The sequence below is a fragment of the Embiotoca jacksoni genome, unplaced genomic scaffold (genome assembly GCF_022577435.1).
Source record: "Embiotoca jacksoni isolate LCO1_2020_lvr unplaced genomic scaffold, fEmbJac1.0.p SCAF_9, whole genome shotgun sequence".
Lineage (NCBI taxonomy): Eukaryota > Metazoa > Chordata > Actinopteri > Embiotocidae > Embiotoca > Embiotoca jacksoni.
In genome coordinates, this window is record NW_027185447.1 from 11,992,291 (window position 1) to 12,014,904 (window position 22,614).

The 22,614-nt window shown below is 45.1% G+C and overlaps 1 protein-coding gene across 3 annotated transcripts in view; it reads right to left on the minus strand.

Annotated features, from left to right (window-relative positions):
• tead3a (TEA domain family member 3 a) overlaps positions 1–15,621 on the minus strand; it is a 32,416-nt gene extending 16,795 nt beyond the window's left edge. For all 3 annotated transcript variants that reach the window (XM_069141601.1, XM_069141602.1, XM_069141600.1), the window contains exons 1-2: positions 15,544–15,621; positions 1,981–2,058 (exon numbers count right to left, since the gene is read on the minus strand). In XM_069141601.1, coding sequence (XP_068997702.1) covers positions 1,981–2,058; positions 15,544–15,593 — 128 coding nt within the window. In that variant the 5' untranslated portion in view covers positions 15,594–15,621. The remainder of the gene's footprint in view (positions 1–1,980; positions 2,059–15,543) is intronic.
• Between the last annotated feature and the right edge of the window lie 6,993 nt (positions 15,622–22,614).

The following is a 22,614-nucleotide window of genomic DNA, read 5'->3' on the forward strand; positions in this document are numbered from 1 at the left end:
ATGTTTTCCAGAGTGCGGCTAACATGGTCCCTGCCACAGAAGAACCACAGAGGATCAGTGTGGTCGCTGAGCTTCCCCTGCTGCGGTGGGCTTATTCTTTACACACTGTGCGCAGGGCCCTCCCAGTTTCAATCACTGCTGACTGGACTGTGCTGTTGCCATAGCAATCAGACAGGCCTGGTGGGATGGTCAGGAGAGAGCGAAGCCTAAAAGAACATTTTGATACTGAAGGGGAGGAGATGTGATGGTCTTGAAAGTTTTACTGTGAGATGTCGGCAGCTGGGAAGATTGTTTGTTTGTCCTGACTGGGTCTGAACTACCCCGATGTCAGGCGTAACACTGTTTTATCACTTTACAATACAAGAGTAGGGGTTTCCAACCGGGGACAAAATCTGAAGTGGATGGATCTTCCCCCCCCTCCCTTACATTTTAAAAAGACTGGACAATGGGAATAAAACAATCAGCGATGGAAATACTCCACAAAAGAAATGTAAAAGTGTTTAGACAACATCAAATGTCCTTATTTAGTGTTATGACAATGCTTCAATATCATCTCTGCATTTTTGCACCCAAATCAAATGTGGAATCAGAATTTGTGTAAAATCAATGTGTTGCTCTTTTATGTAGGCTTATGTTTCATATATCTTTCTACATATTGTGTTGTAATAAAGGCAGGGGGGGGGGGGAATAATACAAAGGACAAAAAACAGGGGTTGATTTTGCGATATCTTTACATAAAAGGCTTTGGGATCTGTGAGACACAAAACACCGAGGAAGTAAAGCCTATGTCAACAACTTTGACCGAACAATAAAAAAACTTTGATGCAACTTGAATTTGAATTTGGGAATATCATGCAACTGAGGCATTATAGCTCGAGCTTTGTTCTTTTCAAGAGCAGATGCAAAGTCGGGGCCACTCGTATCCACAAAAGACATATGCGGCTCTGCCAGTTTCAATATAGCTCCCAGTGGCCAAAAAGGTCAGGTGTTTAGTGCAGTGAGGAGCCAGTGGGGTGGGGGTGGGGGGGCATTGGGCTAAATAAAGCTATGAGCTCAGCAAACACCGAAAAGACACATGCACATTACGGGCTGCCTTCTGCTCCAATGGGAGCTCCGGTGACATTATGATTAACCAAGCCTGATTTCATCACAGCGCTTCCCAGACTTCCACGGCCACTTTCAACGTGAACCTAAAAGGTCACATCTTACACAATTCTGATACAAAATAAAAAAACAACAACAACAACAACAACAATAGTGCAGACGAGCACGGGAACGAGTTCTCCCGTTGACGTCTTGAGACACGCTGGGGGGAAACTTTCACAACAAGAATAAATGGATGCCATCTGTTAGCATGTAGAAGGAGAGATGAAATCACATTCAACCCTCCGAAGCTGTTCAGCCGACTGTGAGTTGGCAGAATCGGGTTTTTTTTTTTTGATCCAGAGGAGGGGAGGAGGAGGAGGAGGAGGAGGGGGGGGGGGGGACTTCCACCTACCAGGGGGTCCTAAAAGTTTTTTAAAACTCCAAACAAAGACTTTCAAAATGGTAGAAAACACGTCGCCGGGTTGTTTTTCAGCGGCGATTATTACAGGCAAAACCGCTGGCTAACCACTCGAGCTGACATGCTAGTCGGTTAGCTCGCAGGCTAATAACACCGTAACAAAAGTGCAAACTTTTAAGTCCCGAGAGAAAGCGTTGGAAAAGTCGCCGAGTACGACAACGAGCGGCCGAGCGAACACGAGAAGAGCTCCCCGGTAAAACAAAACAAAAAACACAAAACAAAAAAAATCACACAAAAGCGTCTGAATCGGCGAAGGTGCGCAGCGGGAGTGAGTGGGGGGGGGGGGGGAGGGAAGGAAATGCGAAATATGTCAAATATCCCAAAACTTCCAAAGCGCGCAACGAAGCGAAGCGGAGCAGCTGCAGCAGGAAAGTTGCAGCGCAACAACAAAGACATTGCGAGAGAAGCGCACTCACCTTTCAACGGCTTCCCGGCTCTGCTGTGACACGCACACGCTCTTTCTCCTTCTCCTTTTACGGGCTGTGGGACATTTGCTTCGATTGTTTCCAGGGCGAAAAAGTAACCGTGTTTTGACAGTGTGGAAGGGGGGGGGGGGGAGAAGAAGAAGAAGAAGAAGAAGAAGAAGGAAAAAACAAAAAGAGAGAAGCGGAATGCAAAGTATGAGTTTGGTATGGGGATGAACGCGCGGCGGAAAACGCGCAGAGGCGTGGCGTCGAAACACGCGCACACGCAAAAGTTTTGGTGGGTCCCAGCGCAAACTCCTCCCATTGAACGTCGGACTGTGGCGGTAGGAGAGGGAGAGAGGGACAGAGGGGGGAAAGGTGGTGGTGGTGTGGATGTTATTGTTCACTATTAAAAAAAAATTCACGACATACTAGAGTTTATGATTTGTTCTAGTTCTTTAAACGTGTATTTCACTTGGTATTCAGCTTTTACTGTACGATTATGAAATTGATATTGTTTTTACTGTGGCGGAAGAAGTAGCCTGTTGCTTTTTTTTTTCCCAAAAACAAAAGTACCCGAGTGAAAATACCACCCTGTACTTCAAGTAAAAACCCTGTATTTTAAAAAGGGGGGTAAAAACACAGAATTAAATGTATTACTTTTGTTGTAATTTGTGAACGTGTTTTTCTGATTTTTAGATGCTTTGTATGCTGCTGGGTACTTTGCACTTAAGTTTGTTTTGCTTTGTTTTAAAGCTCCACAACCCCAAAAAAAAAAAAAGTTAGGAACCACTGGGACAGGTATCCTACCGCAAAGCAACCGTTAACTTACCAAAAAATACTTTTGTTTTAGCTCCCATTTTTCACGAGTTGAAGTAAAATATCTCATATCTCACACAAAAGGTATATTTCGCTCAACTTTTGCTCACAAATTTCGGGTTAAATTCGTGGTAGTGAACACTTTGCCTTTGCCAAGACCGTCCATCCGACAGGTGTGACAGGTCAAGACGCTGATAAGACAGCACGGTGGGCCTTCGGCTGGTCACAATAAAAGGCCACTCTAAAATGAACAGTTTTTCCACGCGACATTATGCCACAGGTCTCACAAGTTTTGAGAGAGTGAGTAGTTGACGTGCTGATTGCAGGAATGTCCACCGGAGTTGTTGCCTGTGAAACACAGCAAGTCCAAGGCAAACCTGTGCAATATTAATGCTGTTAAATCAGAATATTAATGTGCCACACTTGTCATGCGGATGGATTATCTGGACTAAGATGAAGCGCCCACTGACAAGTATTTTAGCAACTGTTGCGTTTATGTTTTTGTTGAGTGTATTTAAAGGAACTGTGTTGGATTTAGTGGCATCTAGAGGTGAGATTGCAGATTGCAACCAACTCCACACCCGTCACCGCACCCTACTCCTTCAAATGTGTAAGAGCAAGTGTTTGGTTTGTTCCTTCCGGGCTACTGTGGAAACATGGCGGCGCAACATGGCCCACTCCATAGAGGAGGACCCTCTCCCGATGTAGATATGAAGGGCTACATCTAAAAGAACATACGCACAGCCTAGCAATAGCCAGTTTCAGTTGATCTGACACAAATAATAACAAAATTATGAATATAATATTCCATTTCTACTATAAATCCTACACAGCGAACCCTTAAGACATATATGAATACTTGGAACAATGATGTCCAATACGGTTTTTTCACCAAAAAAAAAAGTTCAGTAATATTTTTAAACTTGTTAAAATGACCTCTATTCCCTCCTAATTCAAAAACCCACTCATGAATATTTTAGGAATAGATGTTAGTTTATTTACAGCCTGCGATGCATGTGATTAGTGAAGAGTGTGACATAGTTTGATTTGACAGGAGTGATGTGCTGGGCTGTCAAAGCTGCCTAGGGACTCAATAATCTTGAGCCAGCTGTGGTTACTGATTTACATCACCTCTCGTGTTTCTGTCCCACACGGACGAAGTGAGAGAGATTTAAGGAAAAGGCTTAGTTTATGCAAGAATTGTCACTGAATCTCTGAGCGAAATGTCAAGACACCGACAAAGAGATTTAAACCCTCCTTTTCTCAACATGTTTTTTTTTTTAAACACTTTTATTCTGATCCAGAACTGTCAACATTATCATCCCGACATGTCTCAGAACTGCCTGTCCTATCTGTGCCTACCAGGTTTTTTTTTTTAACGCTGAAAAGATTGAATTGAGAAGTACTATAAAAAAAAAAAATGACAGGTGGAGACAGGATTAGTAATAGCAAAAGTCACAGGAGTGGCCTGGAACAGGAAGAGAAAGCTCAAAGCCAGACAGAAAAGGGGATTGGCTCGATGTTTCCTTTTCAAAAGGCCACTGGGGGGCAGCATTAAGCAATTCACGGGCATTTTAGAGGTGATGAAAAAGGTGGATGACATTTATTTGCTTCTTTAGTGAATGCTTGTCTTTATCTTCCGGCTTTGAGAGATTATAAAAGCAGAGCAAAAAGGGCCATTCAATCTTTAATTTAAACTCAGATAAATCGCCTGACCTGATATTAAAAAACTGAGTGATATTAAATGATGACTTACTCACATTTACTGGCTGCTAATGAACAAGAGAGTGAAATATACAGCAGGAGACAGATTCCCTGACATCAGCTGGATTTCCCTGGTTTCTTTTTTGACTTGTAGGAACATGTCTGTATCTTAACCTTGCCACAAAGTTATTTCCAGTGAAGTCTGTGGCAATAGTGGAGATCAGCGAGTTGGAGGAAGTTTATTTCCTTCCTGGCTTTTAGAAACACGTAAAAGTAAGGAGAAAAGGGGAATTTGTAATTGAAAAGCTGTCAGAAATAATGGCAACAATACATCTTGGCATTGCCATGAATTCTAAAGAGGTGCCCTCCCTCTTCTTTATTGTTGTCCTGCTCTTGTATAGAAAGGACATGGGCAATAAGCCTCAATCCATCTCTCTTATCTACCTTCCACCCCTTCTCTCACTCACTCAGAAAGTGGTGACAGACCCGTTGTGCTGCTCTTTATTGTGGAAAAAATAAAAATAAAAAAAACTGAATGGTCACTCCAATGCTTCTTTCCTCCTTTGTTTTCTTTCACACTTCTCTGTTGTTGCCATTTATATTTATTGTTGCGAATTCTTCACGGACAGAGACAATACGGTTACGACGCTCTTATTTTGAAACTTTATTTTGACGTCGCGAACTGTTTCCGCTTCCGGTTGCGCTAATCGTATATGCTACGCGGGACCGACAGTTTAGTTAGATCGAGTCATTGATGATAAACTCCATCTGTCGATACATCTATCTGTCAATCTGTCCATCTGTCGATACATCTATCTGTCAATACATCCATCTTTCAATCTGTCTCCAAGTTAAAATACTGTATGCCAAACTCAATACAGTAACGTGTGGATCAATCAGATGTCTGTGTTCTCTGACCGGAACCCTGTAGTGGTCAATACTCATCTTTACACCAGTCTCTCGGGTCGAATCCCCAACAAATGGTCCTTCGAGCCGGATTAATTACTGCAGAAGATAGCATCTGAAGATAGATTTACCCAACAGCCTCATTTCGAAGATCAACAGCGTCATGTGAGACATCATCGCGTCCCCAAACATCTTGAGGACTACGTCCTCGCCTACAATCTACAGCGACCTGCCCTTTCCTCCCACACTACAGAGGAGCAGAGAGGAGCAGCGGCCGCAGCAGAGGGTAGCCGAGCGGATGCAGCCTCTTATCTGGACAGACGTACAGCCTCACACAGCCCGAGCGCCGATGACCTGCTGAACACCACTTCACTTAAACGACTCATCGAATCCATCTCGAAGAATGAGAAGGAAGAGGACGCTGAAGTGGTTCAACTAACACACAAACTCCGGCAGTATGAAACCAGACGTCGTCGTCGTCAGGAGCTGCTGGAGCACATCACTTCCTTCCTGATGGAAGAACAGATAGATGAGGGTAATGACACCAGGAAGAGTACCTTCACCCCAGTGCTTCCAGCCTCATCAGAGCGTTCGGGCTCCTCGTGTTCTGTAATGTCATCAGACATGATGACACCTACTCTGGTCCAGCAGTACCCTACCAGGCCAGACCCATTGCAGCCTCATGCCTCAGGGCTGCCTCGCTCCTGTGCTGATACAGGACAAGTACGTGGACAGTTGATTGCTACTGCTCCGGTCCATGAGCCTATAGCAGTCTCTTACAGCTATCCAGCCGCACAGCATTACCACTCACCACAAGTGATGCCTCACACCTCTTCCAACTGTGGCCCAACTCACTATGCTACAATGCCTTCATCAACACCAGCACTCGAGCAGACTCTACCTGTCCCCAGAGGTAATTAATCTACAGTTCATCAGATGCAGCTGCCATCAGGTCAGACTGTGACCCCACACAGCCCTGGTCTACCACACCGCTCTGCATACGGTGTGCCAACACCCAAAATCCCAGACTTCTCCACTGACAGTGAAAAGGAGTTTGCTAACCTGAAGCTGGCTGTAGATAACCTGCTTGAGCCTCATACAGAACTGTCTGAGAAGTACAAATATCACGTGCTACTCGAACATCTTAAGCTGCCCGAGGCGCAGATGATTGGTCAGTCTTGTCGCCACCATCCAAACCCATACTCAGCAACTATGCAAGCCTTGCAACTACAGTATGGTCAGCCACACCAGCTGGCACAAAGTGAGATAGCAGCCATTCTGACCACCCCAGACGTGAAGCCTGGTGATGCCCACACTTTCCAGAGTTTCGCCCTACGAGTCCACCTCCTAGTGAGTATACTGCTCTCCTTAGAGGGACCCAAAGGTATGGAGCTAAACTGCTGCTCTCATGTCGACCGCTTACTCAGTAAGCTACCCAAGTACCACAGAGATGGGTTTATTGAGTATCTACAGGTGCAGGGAAAGCTGAATAGCACAAGTCTCAACCCCTACAATCTACAAGATCTTAATGGATGGCTACAAGGTAAAGCTCAACAGCAGCGCCTGTCCAGCAGATTGGTGCAGCGCTACCAAACCGGACAACCCCAAGTTAATGGAAGGGAGAAGATCACGTTGAAAGGCAAAGGTCAAGGTGTCTCTGTATATCACAGTACAGGGCCCCCTCCGCAGAGCCCCTCCAGCAACCACACACAAGCAAAGAAACCATTCAAAATACAATGCCTCTTCTGTGACAGCAAAGAACATTATATCAGTCGCTGTCGCAGTATCACAGAGCAGTCAGCAGTTGATCTGGACAACTGGATAACAGAGGGAAGGTGCTGTTGGAAATGTGCACGTACTCATGCTCCCGAGTCGTGCAACCTCAAGAAACCGTGCAGTGACTGCAATGGTATTCACCTCCAAGTCCTCCACAGCGTAGCACAGCGTCGATCCATCAACTCACAGTCAGGGACCACAGAAAGCAGAGTCTACCTGACACCCAGCATTACATCAAGCAAAGTACTGCTGAAAGTGGTCCCCGTCCTGCTGCACAGCAAGTTAAAGTCTATGGAGACCTTTGCTATCCTGGATGATGGCGCACAGAGGACTATCATCCTACCACAGGCCGTCCAACAGCTCCAGTTGATCGGTGAGTCCGAGACTCTTGCCCTGCGCACAGTGCGGACAGAGCTTACACAGCTACAAGGGTCAAAGGTCGACTTTGAAATCTCCCCCAAAGATAACCCACAGAAGCGCTACAAAGTACAGGGAGCATTTACAGCTGCAGGTCTAGACCTGGTAGAGCAGACCTATCCAGTGCAAACACTCCAAAGACGACACAGTCATCTGCGCGGGATCCCACTGAAGACATTCTTTAATGCCAGTCCAATGGTGTTGCTTGGATCAGATCACGTACAACTGATTACTGCCACTAAGCCGGTACGTAGAGGAGCTAACAGTGGACCTGTTGCCATCCACACTGCCCTCGGATGGGCTTTGCAAGGTGCTGAAAGGTGTGGATCCCAGCCAACTGCAGTGCAGCAATGTCTTTTCACCACAGTTGTTCCTCCTAATGACCTCCTGTGCCGAAATGTGGAGAAGTTATGGCAACTCGGGCGGCACGGTGGTGCAGTGGTTAGCATTGTCGCCTCACAGCAAAAAGGTTCCAGGTTCAAATCCGGTCCTGGGCCTTTCTGTGCGGAGTTTGCATGTTCTCCCTGTGCTTGCGTGGGTTCTCTCCGGGTTCTCCGGCTTCCTCCCATCATCCAAAAACATGCACCTCAGGTCAGGTTACCTGGCGCCGCGCTAGTGGCAGCCTGTTGCAGCAGCTCCCCCCTGAGAGCCCCCCTGCTGTAGCGAAGAAATTTCCCCTCGGGGATTAATAGAGTGAAATAAAAAAAAAAATAAATAAAAAAACTCGGACGTTCTGCCGTTTTGAAACGAGAAAGTGGTAGTTCGTTCCCGTGAGGACCAAGAAGCCATGAACCTCTTAGAGACAAGGATGCAGAGGGTCAACACTGAAGGAGTTCAATGCTATGCAACCCCCCTCCTGAGGAGGAGAGGAGCCCCTAAACTGAACAGCTCGACTCATTCAGTCATAGCTCATCTGCGAGCCACAGAGAAACGACTCAAGAAAGATCCGGAGAAGGCAGCTATCTATTCGGAGGAGATTGGCAAGCTTATCCAGGCCGGTTACGTCAAGAAGCTTCTGCCTAACGAAGTGAACCAGTCTGAGGAGGCATGGTATCTCCCCCATCACCTTGTGTGCCACAACAAGAAGCAACGACTGGTCTTCAACTGCTCATACAGTTATCAGGGTGCCTCAATGAACGACCAACTGCTACCTGGACCCACGTTGGGGCCCTCGCTGCTAGGCGTCCTCCTACGATTCAGACAGCATCAGGTTGCTGTGAGTGGGGACATCCGCGCAATGTTTCATCAAGTTCGTCTTCTGCCTGAAGATCGACCACTCCTCCGGTTCATCTGGAGGGACCTGCACTGTGAAGACCCACCAGATGTGTACGAATGGCAGGTGCTGCCATTTGGCACAACGAGCAGCCCATGCTGTGCCATCTTCGCTTTACAACAACATGCTCGTAACCATGAAGAAAGCTATCCTGATGCTCTGCAGTCAGTGCAGCAGAGTTTTTACGTGAACAACTGCCTTGAGAGCCTTCCCAGCGTGCCTGCCGCCATGCATAGAGTCAATCAATTGCGTACCTTACTAGCAGAGGGAGGGTTCGACCTCAGACAGTGGGCCAGTAATCAACCTACCGTGGTCGCGCATCTCCCTACTGAGACCAGGTCTTCTGCTACGGAGCAATGGCTAAGTCAGAACCGGATTGATCTGCTAGAGCCCGCCTTTGGCCTTAAGTGGAACTGTGCCGCTGATACTCTTAGCTATCAGTCCCGTCTCATTGAGCATGCAGCGCTGACTATGAGGACAGCATACCAGGTTCTGGCTAGCCAATATGATCCGTTGGGGTTTATCGTGCCTTTCACCGCGCGTGCCAAAGTACTCATCCAGCAGCTCTGGTCCAAACAGAGAGGTTGGGACGATCCTGACCTACCTACAGCCCTCCACCAAGCCTGGGAAACATGGGAGAATGAGCTGCAACACCTCAGTCAAGTATCCATTCTCCGCCGTTACTCACCAGTCTCCGTGGAAGATGCAGACGCGGAGTATGAACTCCACGTCTTTTGCGACACGTCCGAGCGAGCGTATGGGGCAGTGGCCTACCTCACAGTACATGTAGGAGGCAACATTCACACTTCCTTTGTGATGGCTAGGTCAAGAGTAGCCCCCATGAGGCAACAGACCATACCACGTTTGGAGCTCTGCGCTGCGTTAGCTGGAGCTCAACTGGCCAAGCTCATAGAGACTGAGATGACGCTCACTATCCGACAGACAACCCTTTGGTCTGACTCCACCACAGTTCTAGAGTGGCTCCAATCGGACTCCTGTAGATATAAGGTGTTTGTCGGAACCCGTGTATCTGAGATACAGGAACTCACTGATCGACAAGCCTGGATGTACGTGGACACCCGGAGCAACCCAGCCGATGACATAACCAGGGGTAAGACCCTCTTGGAACTAGCAGAGCCCGGTCATTGGAGTCAAGGGCCTCCATTCTTAAAGCAGAGTGCTGAGCACTGGCCAAAGAAGCCTGAACATGCTACAGCAGTGAGCTCAGCTGAACTAAAGGGTATCACATTCTGCTGCCTCACAACAGTGGAACCTAAGGACAATCTCCGTGATGCTTCTCAGTTCAGTGTATGGAATGAGCTGGTACAGGCCACTCGTCAAGCAAGCCAGGGTGTTCAAGGGGCGGCCGAGGGTCCGAAATATCACCAAACTACTAACCTCCAGGATGCGGAGATCCTTCTGCTGAGGAAGTGTCAAGCCCATAGCTTCCCAGTGGAGGTCACCGCTCTCAAAGCACAGAAACCGGTGCCAAACCACAGCCGCTTGGTCAGCCTCGCCCCAGAATGGGACCCCTCAACCTGCTTAGTCCGGGTAGGAGGGAGGCTATGAAGGCTGCAGAATGCAGACAAAGGAGAGATCCATCCGATTGTGCTCGATCCAAAGCACCCAGCAACAAAGCTCCTCATCAAACATATGGACGAACGTTTGCTTCATCCGGGTACGGAGCGGGTGTATGCAGAACTGCGAAGGCAGTATTGGATCTTGCGAGGACGACAAGCTGTCAGACACCACCAGCTCAAGTGTCCATCCTGCCAACGCTGACGAGCTCAGCCCAAAGTCCCGCAGATGGCGGACCTGCCACCACAGCGCCTCCGGCTTCTCTGTCCACCTTTCTACTCAACAGGTGTCGACTGTCTTGGCCCTTACCTGGACTTCAAGTTCAACCCGCCAAGCGCTCCTCACTTCGGTGGAGTATGGGAGAGAGAGGTTCGTTCCATAAAAGCCGGCCTTCAAACTGCAGTTGGGAGCCAGTCAGTCTCCGAAGACGTCCTCTACACGATCTTAGTGGAGGTCGAAGGGATCCTAAACTCGAAACCACTTGAGTATGTGTCAGCTGATATTGCTGACCCTGACCCCATCACTCCTAACATCTTTCTCATGGGGCGGCGGGATGCATCGCTGCCTCAAGTGGCCTATGCCCCCGCAGGTATAGGAAGACGGAGATGGCGCTACTGTCAAACGCTTGTGGACCAGTTTTGGATCCATTTCACACGGAACTATCTGCCCACTCTTCAAACACGGCAGAAGTGGCAGAAGGCCACTGATAACATCACTGTGGACTCAGTCGTTCTGATCGTCGATCCATTGCTTCCCAGGGCTCAGTGGCCCATTGGGAAGGTTTGTAAGACAGTCCCTAGTCAGGATGGATGTATCAGGACCGCAGAGGTCCTGGTGAACAGTAAGGTCTACACAAGACCAGTTGCTCGTCTGATCCAGCTCCCTGAGCTCAAGGGTGATGCTAATGATGCATGAAGAATTCCTGTTGTTACACATTTGCTGCTCAAATGTGGGGGCGGCTGTTGCGAATTCTTCACGGACAGAGACAATACGGTTACGACGCTCTTATTTTGAAACTTTATTTTGACACCGCGAACTGTTTCCGCTTCCGGTTGCGCTAATCGTATATGCTACGCGGGACCGACAGTTTAGTTAGATCGAGTCATTGATGATAAATTCCATCTGTCGATACATCTATCTGTCAATCCGTCCATCTGTCAATACATCTATCTGTCAATCCATCCATCTTTCAATCTGTCTCCAAGTTAAAATACTGTATGCCAAACTCAATACAGTAACGTGTGGAACAATTAGATGTCTGTGTTCTCTGACCGGAACCCTGTAGTGGTCAATACTCATCTTTACACCAGTCTCTCAGGGGTCGAATCCCCAACATTTATATTCTAGGAAACAGTATCATTGATATAAAATAATTGAGTCATGTACATACACATTAACACATACACAAAATCAAAAAGATCGAATACAACACAGTACCTCCTAATAATGTTTTATCTATTAATCCCCCCACACACCCCTCCCCAACTTTACCAGACTTCCTATGTATTTAATTCATGCATCAACCCATTGGCAAATGGGAAAACTGTGTTACACAACTATGAATAAAAAATAACCTTCTTATTCGTGTAAAAATACGTATGTAGATCAGAGCTGAAACATACACAAAAGTCTTCTGACGTAAGAGCAATTCATACACGCAAAATGCATTTGCATATGTTCGCCACTAGATGGAGCGCCTCATCTTTCTGCCATGCTAACAGTCCAAAATGGGAGTTCAACCACAGAAGCAGATGCTCTATTAGGTTATTAGACTGCATGCTTAAGTAGTTTATTTAATCTGACTAATACTGACTGTAAATGCTACAGTTGTTCCATGTTCACACGAGGCCACATCTCAGGCACCATAGATGTTGTTACTACTGGTAGAAAACAGCATCTAATCACCTGTTGAATAACTTGTACTAAGAGACCAGTGTGAATTGAATCGGTGCACACACAGCCTCAACAAATATGCAAATGTTTCCTCCCACCGCACTGTGCAGACCTCCAGCGTCGTGCAAGGGTCTCAGCCAGGTGAGCACACACGTTATCTCTAATGTAAAAACGGGAAACCTTTATTATATTTTTGTATTTAAAAATTCCAAACGTATTTTGCAAGTTGGTAAACATCCGATTAAGGGGTTAAAAGTGGGCAGGCTAGTAGCTAGATTATCATAGAAGTTCGTTTTTTCTGAAGTATATATATTTTTACTCTAAAATCATTCAAAGAATATTGCAATTACAATATTTTACAATATAATTAGGAGGTAATTGTTGTCCTCATGCCGTTGTAGAAACAGAAACGGTTAATACACGGCCCCTCAAGTGCTCGTATAGCTGCTTCCTGTTTATCCACTATGAAAACAAGTTCTAAATTAGTTCAATTAATTACAAAATAGATTGTTTATTGATGTTTAATACATGATTTTTGTGTCAAAACCTGATATATATACATATATATGTATATATTTATATATATATGTATATATATACTTATATATATATGTATATATATATATATGTGTGTGTGTGTATATATATATATATATATATATATATATATATATGTGTGTGTGTGTATATATATGTATATATTATTTTGCAATTAAAATATTTGCTATGGTTGGGGTCTTTAAAAAAAAAATATTATGTAAAGCCTGTTATATGAGGAGGGACCTAACCTGAGACTTAACTATTATTATATAATCACATATTAAGAAAAGGCTTATTAATTGATTGAAATACTATTTCTAAGTCACTATGTCAAGATTACCAATTGATTTTCATTATCAATTATCCTGTTGAGTTTATTCTTGATTATTCAATTAGTTGTTCAAAAGAATATTCAGTTTAGGATCATGGAGGACTAAAGGAAGCAGAACATATTTACATTTAAGAAGCTGCATTCAGAGAATAGCAGCAATTTTTCACAGAAATGAATTCAGTGCAGTTCTACATTACATTATTAGTGTAACTAATTGTGCATCAAGATATGGTGAGTAAATGCATAGCAATATATCTTGTGTGTGTGTGTGTGTGTGTGTGTGTGTGTGTTTGAGTATTTGAGTGTGTGCGGTTAGACTTTGAAACAAGACCCATTTATAGACGGCATATGTTCTTTGAATACATGCAAACATTTGATAATGTAACGCTCTATGTGTGCGAGTGTAAATATGACTGTATTTACAAGAAACCGAGCTGTTACTCACTTTACTGATGCCAGGAGAAAAAAACACAGCGAGTGTGTCCCTGTGTGAACTGGGTGTGAGCACAAAACACACACTTATCAGATTCAGCTGTCACAGCCAGTTAAAGGCAGACAAACATTACAGCTGTGGCACAGCCTTTTACAACAAAGCAATATTCTGCTTGTATTTTACATACTATCCACTGCTTGGTGCTTTTACTGATAACTGGGTATAAATGCTGATGAAATGCTACAAACTACTCTTTGTCTTTGTGGGTTAGTTAAAATGGTTGCTGTGCATTCAGAGTACATCTGCCTCTACAACTGTATAGTACAGCCTAGCTGTGACTATATTTGTCCTCCCTTCCTTCTCTCTTTTGCAAGGGGACAGGAGAGTCAAGAGTTGGATGGCTGCCAAAAGAGGCCGGCTCACCATGCAGCTGAAACTTTTACAAGCCAAGCAGGAAGAGAAGCAGGGAGCGATCGAAGAAGAAAAGGAGGAAAAGAAAAAAGTGAGAGTGACATCTGAGCTCCTGTCTCACTTTCTCCCTGTCTCTCCTCTCTGTGTCTGTCTGTTGCTCCTTCTTTTCTTATTCCTCCTTAAAGCCATACTGTATTTGCCTGCTTAAGTTGGCAGGGGGTAAATGTAGGACTCCAGGACAGGACGGGAGGGGAGGAGATGGAGGGGGATTTTGGGTTCAGAGAGTTCAGCTGAGGAGAGAAATAAATTCATAAACAACAAAGGAGACGTGACGTCAGATTGAGGGGCTGTCCAACCTGCTGGCTGAATCTGAGCCTCCATGGAAGAACCGGATTGTTCGCACCACATGTGTGTGTGTGTATATGTGTGTACAGTATGAATGTGTGTGAGTGTGTGTGTTTCCATTGTCCGAGCAAAGACTTGTGGAGTTGAAGCAGAGAAGCTGGACTATTGTGGTCTGTTTTGTCTCTGCGGTGGGTGTTTGAGCACTGGGAGAACTCTTCAAAAATGAAAATGTGCGTGTATGGTCAGTTTGAGGACTCAGCAACTCTTATTACAGCAGCTGCAAAAGAGGAATTAACTGTTTCACTTGCCAAAGACAAAACAAGCTTTGTGTTTGTCTTCAAGTGGTTGATGGTAAGTTTAATGAAAAAGCAAAGTGAAATGATTTGTTTTGCAATTTAATGGCAAAAAATATTTCCTGGTTTTTAAGAATTACACCCAACATTTTTAAAATCAGCTCAGAGGTGAGCTCTGATTGGTTGGCTTAGCTTGGGATACCCACTCAAGCGCCAGTGATTGGCAGCAGGCTATAGAGAAGGTCGGCCATTTATGAATAGATGGATTTATGTTTTCTCTCCTAATGATTGAGGTCATCTAGAGGCGACAGCTTACTGATCCAAGATCGGCACTGGTGTTCAGCTCTCATGCTGGTGTGAGAAAGCACAGGGAAACCTGGGAACGATGCCAAAGGCGGAAAAAAAAAAAGTGACATTCTCTGAAATATCCACCCTCCTTGCTCATTGATTCATTTAGCTGAACTCCCTCAAACTCCTCCCACTCAAGAGGGCTGATATTATCCCCGATGGAGGGAGAGGACAAATTGAGGGGTGGATGGATGGAGAGGGATGGAGAGATGGATGGAGGGAGACGAGAAAAACAGGCTGAACAGAGATGTCAGAAAAGGACAGTAAGTCTGCCGGGACTCCTCATCTCCTGCGAGGGAACTTGACAACAAATGTCCAACAGTTTAGAGTTGGAGCCAGTTTTCTATGCAATGATGTAAGAATGTGTTCAGACGGAGCAATATGGCAGAAGTGTCGGGATCTGCTTGTCTCTCTCGCCGTCTGTCTGTTGCTGCAGGATAGTACAGGTGCAATACAAGGTGAGAGGTGTGTTTTGAATGTTAGATGATTAACATGCAAATATTCTCACAGTGCTCCGGGCTGCTGTCCCGGCTGTTTTGTGTCACAGCATCTGCCCATGACAGCTTCCTCTCTTTCTTTTTCTTGTCTTTCCGTGGTACCCTCTCTTGCTTAACTCTTTTTCTCGAACTCCTCCTCTCTCTGTTGGTCCTCTCACAGCATGTCCCTCCCTTCCTCTTTCTGTGTCTCTACACACACACCCCTCCCCTCCTTTTTCTCCCCTTCCCTCTTGGCAGCAGTGCCAAAGTGGGCAGGCAGACTGAGGCAAACACAGCACAGGGCAGAGCAGAGGGCGATCCAAAGGCTGGCGAATTGATTATTTATATGTTTGTGTTTGTGCCTGTGTGTTCGCGTGCTTGACTCTGTTTTGGTCATAGCAGCTGCAAGTGATGTGAGTCTGTGGCCGATCCGTGTTGGAGCTTCTCTCTACTTGTTCTGCACAGTGTTTGATACTGTGGTTTGTATGCATTTTGTGTGTGTGTTACAGGGCTGTGTGTGAGCGGACGTCCCTCTGTCACCCGTGTACTGACAGAAGCACTCACGCCAGTAGGAGGGGATTGTGGGAAAGGGGTGTAGCTTTCAGAGGGTGTGCTCTACTCCTCTCTTTTCCCTTCTTCCCGCCATCACGGCCCTCTTCTCCTTCAGTCCTCCCGCCCAGCCCGCCGCTCACATACAGGCTCCAGGTATTTTTCTTTTTTATCCTGCGACACCTCTTCCCATCTTTTCCACTGCCCTATAATCTGTCTCCTCCAGTTCCTCTCACCCTCTTCTCTGTCCTTCATCATGGTCTTCCTCCTGTAAACGTGTCTATCGTCCGTTGGTTGCCACGCCGCACTCCGCTCGACGCCATTTTGGCTCAATGGACATAGCAAGAGAAACTTTTCTAGAGCTGAGAGGGACTCTGTGACTCCCTGCTGACCATCCTTTTTCTCCTGCTTTCTTTATCTGTCTCTATCTATCCCCTGTCCTTCCTCTCCCCTCTTTTCTCGAGAACAGCAGGCTCTGACAGGGTAGTAAACTGAACAGGTGTTTCTTTGGAGACTGGCAAGAGGAAGGACTGGCCTTCTTGGTTACTTTCTGACCCCAGGGGGTCGACTCGGCAAGAGAGCTGTTGTTGTGTTCAGGTCAGTGTAAGTTTAGCCGCTGACCGCTGTTGAAGAGTACCTACGCCACAAGTGAGACGCTTATCAGGTCTCTTATCATTCAGAGCTGTCAAGATAGTTATGATGAGGGCAATATTTACTTTGTTTCTCATTCCCTTCAAACGCTGTCTGCGCTCGCCGCCGCTGCGAAAACTCAGATATGTGGTAGTTATTTCACAGGAACGTGTGTTCGTGCAAACATGCATGTTAAGTTTTATCTGTCCGCAATCTAGAGGTGTGGCAGTTTATTAAAAGGTGGCATGCGAAGTGTTTCTCCTGCAGCACTGCGTCATAGGCTACTGTATATGTGACACTTTACACTTCAGAGGAAGCTGAAGTGAAACCGAGTTTGGTCCAACAATAACACGACACTGAAAAGAAAAGGGCAGATTGTCATATCGCCGTTTAATGTCGATCTTTTTCAGTGATTCTTTTACCTTTCCATTATCATTCTGGATTTTTTTGTATGACTTGTGTGACATGCCGTCGAAGAGAAACAATGTAAATAGTAGCATTCATATGATTGACGTGTATCTTCGTCCGCTCCAAGAAAATAAGTCTAATATTAATATTCACCAGTATTTTTGCTTACAGATGCATGTCAGAGACCAGAATACCATAAGAACAAAAGCAAAATATCGAAGTACCACTCTGTACTCAAATTAGACTAAACCGAATATAAAGATTAACCAACAGCCGATCGCAAAGTTAGAATTACTTTCAAAAGGGAAGTATGATATTGAAATATCTGCACACTGTATGTACAGTTAGGAAGCTAAATGAACAGCTTATTTATTGCCAGATCTTTATCTTGGTCTAAATAGGGGTTGGTGTTAAGATGGCGCCTTGGTGCCACGTGTAAACAGTGAACATGAGCAGACACTTTCAACATACCCTTCACAATTCGTGGGTATGCTACTCCCTATTCCCCCTCACCAGCCTCTGCCATGTGAAATAGCTGAGCTTTGGCATTAAGTGGCGAATAAATTCATGAAAAATTAACCTATTTCATTTGCAGAACGACGTGACAGCAACGAGAGGGAAATGTTAAGAAAAAAAGGAGCTCGAGAAAAATAGAGAGAACAAGAGTTACTGAGACACAAAGCGAGGTAGGAGTGGGAGAGCTCTTTCCCCGCCCCTCTCTTATCCTCAGATGAACTTATCGTGTTGCCTCATAATGTTTGAGTTTTCCTCCTAGAGGCAGTCAGGCTAACTTCCTGCATTCAGCCTCAACACAGTTGATTGGCTGATATCTCGGCTGACCGGCCACGGTTTGCAATGAGGCAACAGGAAGTTTCTCTTGTCATGCAGGAAGCTGCAGATGTTTGATCCTGACATACACCACTTTGCACTCTTGCACGCATTCTCTTTGTATACATGCACACACACTCGTTTGGCGTCTGTACTGTATGCTGTGTGTGTGTGTGTGTGTGTGTGTGTGTGTGTACGGCCTGCTCGGTGTTGCATTACTAAATGCTAAAACATGTGGGCGTGTAGCAACATGTCGGGCGAGAATTATATTATTATAGAATTATTAGAAACATTTGAAACCATGGTAACCACACATCTCATTGGCACATTAGCAAAAGCGTAGACAAGCGGAGAAGAGGAGAGGAGACTGAGATAGAAGATGGAGAGGAAGAATTAATCTTCCTCTTCTTTCTCATGGTTTTCCTTCAGAGGTTTTGGAAACACTCGGGCCATGTAGCTAGATGGAGAGTATTGCTAACACACAAGCGAGTGTTAATCCAATTCATATATATACTTTAAAAATGCATGTCCTCACAAAGTAACCTGAAACACTGTAGTCATATTTACACGTGTTTTGATTGGTGGCGGTGTCACCTTTTTGAACACTAATTATTTCCTCTATTTCTATGGTTGAAATTATTGTCGCACCCTGTGATAGTGAACACAATGCCTCCCTTATACTCGTACCATATCTGGGTCATACTATCTTTTCATTAAACACGATGCCCGACATGTTTGCTGAGCTCTAATTCCTGACAGTCCAACATTTGTGTGTGCAGCCCTCTGTCTCGCCTCTGTCAAGAGAAGTTGATTGCAAAAGACTGGAAGCATTTTTATTTAATTAGCTTTTTAGTACATCAGCATCAGATAGACTGAGCTTATTTAACGTACACAGGTCAAACCACTGCGCTTGTGTCGTCTGCACTGGCTTATGGCAGCATATCTCTGTACATGTATACATGTGAGCGTGAGCCGTGCATGTTTGCACCTGGTTAATGAGGATATACCGAACATCAGAGCGGGCACCATGCCAGGTGGGATGCAGGAGGCTTGGTGTTCCTTCGTCCTTTAATGTAGGAATCCAGAGGGAGTGGGAAGATGAAAAAGCTGGCGTGCTGAAATCAGCATAGCGCTTTGTAGAGGATCAGTAAGATTGGACACGAGTAAGACAAGACATCCGCTCGCATCTTTTTAACAGTGGGAATTCTTCATCCTGCCATCTATTGTGTGGCATACTTCCTCTGCCAGCTCCAGCTCCCCCACCGCGCCTTCTCCTCCTCCTCTTCTTTGCCCACCATCATCACCTCCTTACTCCCCTTATTGAAATTCTGCCTGGCACACGGACACTGCCCATTCTTGGCACTAGGCTCAGAGAAAGAGGGAGAGGGGGAGAAACACATAAGAACCTGTACCAGTTGTCTGGTGCCCTTTGTGTCTGTGCCAATCATTCATCCTGTCTCTTGGACCAAGGGACCAGGCAACCCAATAGGTATTTCCCTGCCTCTGCTTCCTGCGATAATCTGCTCCAATTTTGAGGAGTTTTGTTGGCAGCTGATTGTGCTGTGTGTGTTTTGGGATTTGCTAATTAATTTACGTGTTTACGTGTGTTTGCGTTGGGCGAGGAATAAACCTAACGAATCCTGTATCCTTTCACAGTGGAAGAGAGAACGCTGAGGCCCGATGTTTGCACGATATCTTTCGTTTTTGAGTTTTGCATGGGTTTTGATTCGCTTCAAAAGGTGGCGCAGTAGTAGACATTTCTTTTTCGTGCGTTTTTGTCAGTACAAATTAGTTGGACAACGTTTGTAAAATTTGTCTGATAAACTGTCGTAATTCGGTTTAGCAGCCATTTTTAATGACATCTGGTCTTTATTTACAGAGGACAGTTTAGAGAAAAAGAGGAAAGGACAGAAGGAGAATGTGTTTGACAGGGATCAAGGGTCCCCTGGCCAGTAATTGAACCGTGGACATTGCAGTTAAGTGGCATGTCCCCTAAAACGTTACGCCCCTTCAGAAAACATTCTAATTTTATTCTTTGAACTGAATCCACAAAAGGGTGAAATAACGATATAGTTTGATTACAACCAAATGCTGTCATTGTTTTGTGCGTGTTTGTGGCCGAGTAACAAACATTTTTAAGTTACATGTCTAAACCATTATCAGCTATATGGGCTCTACAGATGTAGTAAGTAAAGACAAAATTCAAAATGTTCTAGCTGACAAGGGGTTTTAACATGTGTAACTATCATTCAGAGAAAGATGATATGCTAAAGCAGGAAATTCCCTTTAGAAAAACATATCCTGGTTAGTCACCGCAGGGTAATGTTATCAGAGGGCAAGAGAGGACAAGGTCAGTGTTACACAGACCGTGAATGTACTAACATTTCGCTATAACTCGAGCAGATGTGATGAACTGAATAGGCCACATTTCTTCCTTTTCTTGTCCGTTCTTAAAGCTTGAGGCACTTTTACTTTGAAGCTGTTGACAGTCAGAGACGATTTACCACAGCCTCGCCGTGTGTGTGCCCCTTTTTTATGTGCCATAGAAAATGTCCACAATCACAGACAACAGCACCCAATAGAGCTCACATGACTGACCGAGTTTGGCCTCAGTGTTTCCTAAACAGTCAAGGGAATGTGACTGCAATTTCTCGCAATTAACCCAGAAGCCCAGAATTCCACGCGAGCATTAAATGTATAAATCGTTTTTTTTTATCTTGTTTTAATGTTCTGATGTCCGCTTAAATCGTCATCAATTTGACCCATTTTCCCCTTGTACACTGTGTCATATTCTTAGTCTGTTGTGCTCCAAACACTGCTCCAGTCAGGGGACGTTTCTTGGCGACCAAACAGAGCTCATAGATCTGTTGCTGGCATGGTGGCAGAGTTGGGCGTCATGCCAACACCCCTCCACCCCATTCTCTCTGCCTGTTCTTCTGTAATTAGACTAGCAGGGTCTACTGCATGCTAACTATGGGCTGGTCCGGACCAAGTCTCAGGGGCTGTGGCTGTTTGCTAATTTATGCAAGCAGTGTACCTTCTAACCCGATTTCTGTCGATATGAGGCCCAGGTCTGGAATTTTAGTCTTGCACTCATTAACCGGTCAGCTGCTGTCATGTTTAACCTGCTGGTCCATCCCAACCTTCATCTCTTATTTAGCAGTCGTTTATAAGTTGGTGGCTTGAGGATAAGCAACAAATGTCATCACGAAATTGATAACAGTCGAAAGGGAGCAAAACTGTCAGGACCGTCTCTTTGTTCTGGGAGAGAGCTTAGGACTCCTGGATGTGATCATACTTTTTCTCTGCGAACTGTCCAGCTGTCCGATTGCAATGTAGTAATGTTCAAGTTTTACTCTCACTACCCGTGATAGAGTGTGTTGTCTGGGTCTGTTGGCTTCGTCTCACTGCTTGACACAAGATCGATTCTCCTTCACTCCCGATGGAACAGCTGCTCTCTCTTCATCATGAGACAGCAGGAAAAAAATCCTGAAAGGTAGACCTTGTAGTGTTTTTAAGCAGACCTAAAATGGCCGATACGCAGGACGCCATTTTGTGTTTCCTTGTTGTGTTTTGGGGGGCAGAATCCCAGCTTTGTATTCAATCAGAGGCAGCTGGTGGAAGCCATATTTGCAGGCATCTGTGTGTGTACCTCTGTCTGAGCAGCAGCAGCCAGCCTACACAGGGATAGCCCGCTGGAATGAGCTCAGTTTTTGGCAAAAAAGGAAAAGGATTCCTGGCAGAGTCGTGAGGCTCTTTTTTTTCTCTGTCGATCACATGCCAGAGTCTCAGGAAGCCCGTGAGTTGTTTGTTGGGCTTTCACACGTTACTGCTCTCCCTTTCGTCCGCCTACCGTTAAATTATTTGTCTTTGCTTTATTTTGATGCAACACATTTTTTCAAGCCATTTAATTTAGCAACAAAAAAAACTTGGTGGATTGGTGAGACTGTGGTTTTCTTTTGTTACAAAATGACAAATGTTTCTCCAAATCTTTGCAGTTGAAGACGAAGCACGAGCAGTTTCAGACATAAGTTGTCATTTTTAAACATTTTCAGGAGCTGGTTTAAAAAAAAAACCCACAAAGAATCAGACACAGAGATAAAATTGAAAATTCAATTACGCTCCTTTGTGCAGGGATTGAATTTGAACATCAAAAATATCGTGGAAATAAGTTTCAAAAGTAAAAATCCTATCCCGTGTATCCACAGCATGTATTTTGAAGACGAGTTAATTAAGATAACCCTCTCTGTCTCTTTTTCTTTGTACCATTGCAGGAAAGTTACCCTTTGTGGATCTTTGATGCTGAAACAACGTGGATGCTGTCCTTGGGGCTGAGGTAGTAGATTGAATAGTTGTGGGGTTTTGTAACCTCTTTTTGAGATAACTATACAATCTACTGTCTTTCCCAAGGAGACAGCTGAGTCAGCCAATCGCCGACTGTCACCTTCAGATGGACAATCACTCTGTCCAATCAAAAAATATGCTTGCACCAATCAACGTAATGCTTTGTGGCAATTTTTTCTTTTCTTTTCTAGAAAAGGTAAATTAAGTTTCATGTTCCCTAACAGGTGAATGTATGGTGGGTTTGATTGGGGCTCTGACAGGGTGAGGTAGTAGGTTGTATAGTTTGGTGGGTGGGAGTGCACCCTGCTCAGGTGATAACTATACAGTCTATTGCCTTCCCTGAG